Below are 9045 nucleotides of genomic sequence, written 5' to 3'. Positions count from 1 at the left end.
CGACCATGATGATGCACGGCTTAGGGAGTTGATGATACAAATGCTGAAGATCAGACAGTCGAAGTGCAGACGAAGGTGGAATATACAAAGAGCACAAAGTGAATGCAATGTGCAAGGTAAGGCGGATAGCAACAGCTTGAAGAGTAGTATCTAAAGGAACAGCACTATGGATGATGTCCCGCCTGACTAAAATAGTAGAACCTCCAGTGGCTTTGTCACCCGGAGGAGAAAAAGAATGATGACAATTATACTGCCTCAGATCAAATGTATCCGTATGTTTAAGATATGTCTCTTGGAGACATATAGCTGACGGCTTAAAATCTTGAACTAGTACTTGTATCTCATTAAAATTCTTACGAAGTCCTCTGCAATTCCATTGTAGTAAATTGTGAGAGCAACTCATGGCGGCTCAATCGGAGAACTTGAACGGGGTGAAGGTCCCTTACGCTGTAAAGACAACGATGGAGACACTTCCATATCGAGAGGTTCAAAGGTGTTATGAACCTCGACAGGGATTGTTGAAGGCGCCTTCAGATGTTTAAGGGTCCTTAATTCCTTTTTACGCATTTGTTTTCTCACTTTCCTGGTTAACAGATGAGGTTCAAGCTCAGTCTCAGACTCAGGCTGTGGTTCAGGCTCAGGCTCCAGAGAGGGAGGGGTCAATTGGATATCAGTCAGACGACGTTTCAGACGACGAAGTTAATTCCTCGGTTGTGGAATATAACATTGTCTGTTTATCTGAGACCCAGGAAATAGCTGTCTGACAAGCATGATCAACAGTTTGCGTAGGAGAAGAGACTATGGCAGAGTAAGATTTTGACTGTGAACTGTTTAGAGGTTGTTCCTTTACCAATTTTTTGGCATCAGAAAAGGAAATATTGTTTGTGTATTTGATTTTTATAATTTTGGTTTCTCTTTCAAAGACTGGACATTGTTTGGAGGAAGACATGTGCTCACTGTTGCAGTTCGCACATCTGATGGCACCTGTGCAATCAGAGCTTTCATGATTCTTACTGCAACGGGAGCACACTGCAGAGCCACGACAGGACTTGGCGCCGTGGCCAAACTGTTGGCACTTGAAACATCGCAGAGGATGTGGTATATACACATCCACACCGATGTTAAAATAACCAGCTTTGATTGAGGTTGGGAGTTTAGAAAGAGCAAAGGTAAATAAATAGGTGTTAGTGTTTACAACACTATCATGATCTTTTCTTGTAAAGCGTTTAACAGCTGTTACACCTTGAGATTGGAGTTCCTGAGCAATCTCCTCTTCTGACATGTCAGACAGGCATTTCGCTCGGTCGCGGACAATGCCCCTGCAGGAATTTAAAGATTTATGAATAGATACTGCAATAGCAGTATTGGCAAAATGATGAGCATTTAACAAATTAATGGATTGTTGTCTCTTGGAACATTCTATCAAGAGAGAACCAGACCGGAGACGAGTGACGTTTTTAACGTCACCACAAATTCCTTGAACTGCCTTTGAAACTACAAAAGGATTGATCTTGAGAGGCACACCATCAATGCCTTCTACAACTAGAAATCTTGGCCACGAGTCAATATTGGCTGGAGAAGATTCATCATCAGAAGATAGTATCCACGTCAACATGTCTTCTCTTGTTTTTGCTACGAGAACCAGTGTGTTGTGGGGTATCCATAATGAGAGAGAGAAGTTTCGACAACCCTGCTCCCCACCCACCATGGAGTGTCAACAAGGACGGTGCCACAGTGGAAGCCATGCTGCAACACCAGGGCTACAGGGGTGTTATACTCCAGAAATAAAGACATAAATAGCTGTCGTTAATGAAAGGAAGAATGTCAGGCTGGTTCGGCGCATGGCATTTTCCTAAAAAAACACAGAATTCAGCGGTCCGTATCACCAGATTGGCCCATGAGCCACCGCCTTCTGGCATAAGACTCTAGGCAAACGTTTACATAATAATTTGGGAAGTCAAACATGTAAGACATGACCAAGACCAAATAATACTTTAATATAAATCACATTAGTGCAAACACAATATTATGCACAGGGCCTGGCATGACCAGCCGATTGATAAGACCGGGCCCATCTTACCACCCGTCTAGGCGAAGTAAGGGTCGAAGTAGTGTGTTGGGCAAAGGAACACAGTTCCAGGAACCAGTGCCCTCAACTACCAGACTCCCGTCCTCCGCCGACACAGGGACGCAACCCACGGCAAACAGGTTGCCCATTTTAGTCGCCTCATACGACCAGCAATGGGAGGCTGTGGAAATATTCTGCCCCGGTTCCACACGGGGGAAGAGATATTAGCGTTACCCAGCACTCACCACGAGTGCCAAATTTGATATGAACAATATATATTAAACTGTTTAAAATTCTGCTGACAAAGAGCAGTATAATAACTAGAACATCACAGACATTCGTAAAACTAGTTTGAGAACAAGTAAAAATAGATAACTAACTAATCATTTAACAACACATTATAAAAACAGGCTATAGATTGCCACCAAATGAAGGTTGATCACCGCGCTGTGGACCATGGGGACTTACAGTACTTTTGCTACCTGCATGGACCCCAGTCGGATTTACATCATCCCTTCAGTTGGTGGCGATGACTGACAAATTTAGCCAAACAGTAAAATTACACATATACTACTATTAAAAACGTGGAAGAAGTAAATATACCTTGAAAGACGTGGTCTTACATACCCTCTCAGGGAGACAATAATTTTACACTACTTTAACCCCCTTCGGCGATATAGCCACTAACAATCTCAGTTATTGATTTATTCAACCAATTATAAAAATGCATTTATTTATTTACAAAACATAATAATCAAAACTTATGAAGCAATTCAATTTCCTTTAAAAAAGCAATAATTAAATGAGAACTAATAGTGTTAAAAAGATCCGTCATAGATTTAACCTTGAGTGAGTGAGTTAATATTTAACGTCACATCGGCAGTATTGCAGCCATATCGTGACGAGATAAAATTTGACCCCCAACAATACATATGTAAAGTGTATAAAATTCTGTCGACGAAGGACAGTAAAACAACTAGATTATCACAGATATATGTTTAAAACTAGTACAGAACCATAAAATATGACAATTCATAACAATACAATAGATAAAATTGGGCTATATATCACCAGCAACTAAAGTGAGGTCACCATACTGAGGACCATGGGGACTTACAGTACCTTTGCTACCTGCATGGATCCCAGCAGGATTTACACCATCCCTTTAGTCACTGGCGACCATTGACACGGTTTAGCCAGAGATTTAAAACCAACAAATATACTACGATTAAAACACTGGCAGATATAAAATTACTTTGATTTATGTGGGCTTACATATCCTTTCAGGGGGACAATAATTTTACGCTACTTCAACCCCCTTCGAGGATACAGCCACTAACAATCTCCGTTAAGTATCATATACTACCAATTTATAAAATATATATCTTTGTACATCAAAATTTATGAATTAATTCTATATCCTTTAAAAAACCGATAATTAAATGAGCATGTACTTGATTAAAAAGATCCTTTATAGATGACACTTTGAAATATTTATCCCTTGTGATGGAAAAATCAATACAGTCAAGCAGGACATGCTTGACAGTGATTCTTTCATCACAAGGGATACAAAATGGAGGATCCTCACCTTTCAATAAAAATTCATTTGTATACCTGCTATGGCCAATACGACATCGTCGTATTATGACCTCCTCAAATCTGGACTGACAACCCAAGTAGGTATAACCAATAGTGGGTTTAATTTCATGTAATTTATTGTCTACTTGGGCGTCCCACTTCTTCTGCATTAGATCTCTGATGTAAGATGTAATGACAGGTTTATAATCACTATAAGGTAAAAGAAGTGGTGTCACAGATTTGTTGAGAGCTGCTTTTGCAGCAGTATCGGCCATAGTGTTCCCAACAATACCAACATGGCTGGGTAACCAACAAAAAACGATGTCGCACTGGCCAGTAGCAAGAACATTTAATAATTCAATAATGTCAATTAAAAGTGGATGTTTACAAGACTGATTTTTAATTGCCTGAAGACAAGAAAGAGAATCTGAAAATATGATATATTGCTTATGTTTGGAATGTTTACTTATGTACTCTAATGCTGTTAATATGGCCTTGGATTCGGCCGTAAAAATGGAACAGTTATCTGGAAGTCTTGAAGATATAGTCCTGGATCCAATGATGGTGGCGCTGGCAACTGCGGCACCATCCTTAGATCCATCGGTAAATATAGATTTATAACTATCATATTTGTCTCTTAACTGATTATACTCTTGTTGATAAATAAGTTCATTTGTTTCAGATTTCTTCAATTTAGTTAATGATAGATCCACCTCTGGCTTAACTAATTGCCACGGTGGAGACGACAAAAGACGAGTTGGGGCTATATTTTCAAGTGTTATGTTAGCAGCAGAAATATCATGTTTGATTCTTATACCAAGGGGTGGAGTAAGAGATGATTTTGTATTATAGAGATCGGAATAGAGAGGATTAAAAACACAATGGAAAGCTGGATTGGAGTTATTAGACTGTAATTTGGAAATGTACTGTAAAGCCAATTTAATGCGACGTTGCTTTAGTGACGGTTCATCTGCCTCTGCATATAGACTTTGAATTGGAGAAGTTCGAAAGGCTCCAAGGCAGAGCCTTAAGCCTTGATGATGAATTGTATCTAATTTTTTTAAATTGCTTTTACAGGCTCCACCATAGATGATGGAGCCATAATCAAGTTTAGAGCGAATGAGGGCTCTGTACAGTTGGAGGAGGGTTTTCTGATCCCCTCCCCATTTGGAATTTGAAACTACTTTTAATAAATCAAGAGCCTTCAGGCATTTGGTCTTTAAATAGTTAATATGCGGTAGAAAGGTCAAGTGATGGTCAAAAATAATGCCAAGAAACTTTGCCTCCTTGACAACTTTGATCGGAGATCCATCTAAAACTAAATCAGGGTCATTATGTGTCCTATATTTCCTACAAAAATGAATGCAGTTGGTTTTAGCTTTGGAAAACTTAAAACCATTTTCGAGACACCATTTATGAATCTTATTTAAACATAATTGGAGTTGCCTTTCAATAGTACGCATGTTTTTACCACGACAAGAAATGTTAAAATCATCCACAAAAAGCGATCCATCAATTGAATCAGTTAAAACCTTTGATAAGCTATTGATCTTAATGCTAAATAGTGTGACAGACAAAATACTGCCTTGTGGAACACCCTGATCCTGATTATAATGATCAGACAGGGTGGTACCCACGCGGACTTGAAATTGCCTGTCGGTTAAAAACTCAGAAATGAATTGCGGCAAACGGCCACGTAATCCAAAATCGTGTAAATCTTTTAAAATACCATGTTTCCATGCAGTGTCATATGCTTTTTCTAGATCGAAAAAGATAGACACTGCATGTTGTTTATTTATTATTGCATTTTTAACAAATGATTCTAATCGAACCAAATGATCGATGGTACTTCTATTTTTCCGGAAACCACATTGTATGTTTGTTATGAGATTGTTGGTCTCTAAGTACCAAACTAAGCGATTATTAATCATGCGTTCCATGGTTTTGCAAACGCAGCTGGTTAGTGATATCGGTCGATAATTTGAAGGGTCTGTATGATCTCGCCCAGGTTTGGGTATTGGGATAACTACAGCATCACGCCATGAAGGTGGAAATTTCCCAGATGTCCAAATTTGATCAAAAATAGTCAATAATGTTACTAAAGATGATTCTGGTAGGTGTTTCAGGAGTTGATAATGAATATTATCCGCTCCGGCAGCCGTATCGTGAGCTTGTTCAAGTGCTGTACGGAGTTCATGAATAGAGAAAAGTTCATTATAATCTTCCCCGTTATCTGATTTAAAATCAATAGTTTTCTTTTCTTGCTGTTTTTGATATTTTTGGAATTTAGGATCATAGTTAGTCGAGGAAGAATGTTTAGCCAAAGTTTCACCAAGCTTGTTTGCAATATCAGATTTATCAGTTAGTAGTACATCCCCATTTTGTAGATGGTGGATACTGGATTTGGAACCCTTACCTTTAATTTTCTGAATCATGTTCCAAACTTTAGACATGGGCGTACGTGAATTGATTTTTGAGACATACGTTTGCCACGACTGGCGTTTATTTTGCTTAAAAGTACGTCTCGCTTTAGCATTTAACATTTTAAATTTATTCAAATTATGCACCATAGGATGGCGACGGAAATAGTTCTCAGCCTTTTTCCGTGCCTTCCTTGCTTGCTTGCAGTCAGTGTTAAACCATGGTTTACGGATGTGTGGATTTGCAGAGGACTTCGGAATACAATCATCAGCAATCTTGTGAAGTTCATCAGAGAAGATCTGGATAGGATCAGGAGCATTGATAAACAAATTAGGAGTTAATTTGTTGGATGACAGTAATTCAAACAAAGGCCAGTTTGCTTTTGTGAAATTCCATCGTGATGATGGCTGTACATCAGAAGGGTTAACCGTTTTCAAAATGGTTGGAAAGTGGTCACTTCCACAGAGGTCATCGTGGACTGACCACTCGAATTCATTCAAAAGATCAGAGTCTGTAATGGACAAATCGAGGGAGGAGTACGTACCTGTTCCAGGATGTAAATATGTTTTGGCGTTATCATTAAAAATACATAAAGCATTGTTGGAAATAAAATCTTCTATACTCTTCCCCTTAGTGCTGGTATAATCACTACCCCATAAGGGATTATGTCCATTCAAATCACCCATTATGATACAAGGTTTAGGCAGTTGGTCATAAAGTGCTTGGAGATCAGTTTGCTGAATAGACGAAGATGGAGGGATATAAAGAGAACACAAAGTAAAAACAATGTGCAAAGTTATTCGAACAGCAACGGCTTGGAGAGGAGTATCAAGAGGAACAGTACTGTGGATGATACCCTGCCTCACCAACACTGAAGAACCTCCAGTGGCCTTAGCCCCAGGAGGGGAAAAGTAATGATAGGAACTATACTGCCTGATGTCGGTTTGATCGGTGTTTTTCAAGTAGGTTTCCTGAAGACAAAGAGCTGATGGTTTAAAATCTTGTAGTAAAAGTTGGAGATCATTATAATTATGTCGGAGTCCTCTGCAATTCCATTGAATGATGTGACTTGAGCAGCTCATGGCGGCTCAACTGGGGATCTTGAGCGGGAGGTACGTCCACTCTCATGGACTGGTTGTGTTGGAGTGACGTCCATCTCCAGAGGCTCAAATGGATTATGAACCTCTACAGTGGTTGTCACAGGAGAAGGCACCTCCAGGTGTTGGAGTGTTTTGGCTTTTCTCCTCATTTGCTTTTTTTCTTTATTTGTTAAATGGGCACTGCCCGGACGAGTTTCTGGTACAGTTAAAACGTTTGGTTCTGAATGGTGATGTAGTTCAGAAGATGTTTTTGTAATGGTCTCAGTTTGGGTGGAAGATGTTGATAGTTGTGGGAGGTCCTGAGAAATCTGAACAGTGTCCTCAATTGTAACTTGTTCATCCTTTAACCAGGAGATAGAAGTCTGGCACTGTGTGGAGACCGTTTTTGCCTTGGTAATTTGAACAGGGGAAGAGACAGCAGCCGAATAACTTTTGGTAGAAGGTGATTGTGATTGAGGTAATAACTTTTTAGCTTCAGTGTAAGAGATGTTATTGGTATGTTTGATTCTTAATATTTTGTTTTCCCGATCAAAAGCAGGGCAGGATTTTGATGAGGATAGGTGCTCACCGTTGCAGTTTGCACAACTGATTTCATTTGTGCATTCAGAACTCTCGTGAGTTTCACTGCAACGGAAGCACCTTGCCTTGTTAGTGCAAGTTTTGGCCCCGTGACCAAATTTTTGACACCTGTAACATCGGAGTGGATTTGGGACATAAACCTCCACTCCGATGTTAAAGTAACCAGCTTTGATGAACTTAGGAAGAGTTGTCACAGAAAAAGTAAAAAGGTATGTTTGAGTATTGATAATGGTTCCATCTTGTGTTTTTCTGGTAAACCGCTTAACTGCGGTGACACCTTGATTTTGTAATTCGGCTGCTATCTCTTCTTCTGTCATGTCTGACAAACAGCGAGCTCGATCACGGACGATGCCCCTACTGGAATTCAGCGTCTTGTGCGCTGAGACAACAACCTGTGTGTTTACAAACTGCTTAAGACCAAGCAGATTGACAGATTGTTGTCTCCGTGCACATTCCACAAGGATTGATCCACCACGGAGACGTGTAACATTTTGAACCTCGCCACAGGCACTTTGTATGCCCTTTGAGATTGCAAACGGGTTGAGTTTTAATGGACTGTCATCATGAGTTGAAATAACTAAAAATCTTGGCCAAGATTCTTGTAATATTGAAGATAATTCTTCATCAGATGACGAAGAAAGGTGCCTTCTTTTGTTAGCTTTGGATGAACCAGTGGAGGTATTGGTAGCCATGGTATGATAATTATATTCAGCACCCCTGCTCCCCACCCGCCATCGAGTGTCAACAAGGACGATGTTGCAGTGGAAGCCAGCCTGCAAAATCAGGGTTACAGGGATGTTATACTCCAGAAATAGAGACATGGATAGCTGTTGTTAATAAAAGGAGAAATGTCAGGCTGGTTCGGCCCATGGCATTTACCTATAAAAACACAGAATTCAGAGGTCTGTATCACCAGATTGGCCCATGAGCCACCGCCTTCTGGCATAGGACTCTAGGCAAATGTTACAAAATCAAGGTCATCATATATCCTGATCAAAATGATTGGAGAGAACATTTCATTCAAATCAAGCATTCCATGCACAGGGCATGGCGTGACCAGCCGATTGATAGAATCGGGCCAATTCTACCACCCGTCTAGGTGAAGTAAGGGTCGAAGTGGTGTGTTGGGCAAAAGGAACACTGTTCCTGGCTCCAATGCCCTCAACCACCAGAATCCCGTCCTCCACCGACACAGGGGCGCAACCCACGGCAAACAGGTTGCCCAATTTGGTCGCCTTTTACGACCAGCAATGGGGTGCTGTGGAAATATTCTACCCCGGTTCCACACGGGGGAAGAGC

The 9045-nt window shown here is 40.4% G+C and overlaps 1 protein-coding gene across 1 annotated transcript; it reads right to left on the bottom strand.

Moving 5' to 3' along the window:
- Nucleotides 1-7145: 7145 nt before the first annotated feature.
- On the bottom strand, nucleotides 7146-8438 carry LOC139453641 (uncharacterized). The gene has a single exon (XM_071235136.1). The coding sequence runs from the start codon at nucleotides 8436-8438 to the stop codon at nucleotides 7146-7148; it is 1293 nt and encodes a 430-aa protein (XP_071091237.1).
- Between the last annotated feature and the right edge of the window lie 607 nt (nucleotides 8439-9045).

Source organism: Haliotis cracherodii, unplaced genomic scaffold (assembly GCF_022045235.1).
Source record: "Haliotis cracherodii isolate W230 unplaced genomic scaffold, xgHalCrac1.p SCAF_10, whole genome shotgun sequence".
Classification (NCBI taxonomy): Eukaryota; Metazoa; Mollusca; class Gastropoda; order Lepetellida; family Haliotidae; genus Haliotis; species Haliotis cracherodii.
Note: the sequence above shows the minus strand (reverse complement) of the source record. Positions and strands in the feature narration are given on the sequence as shown.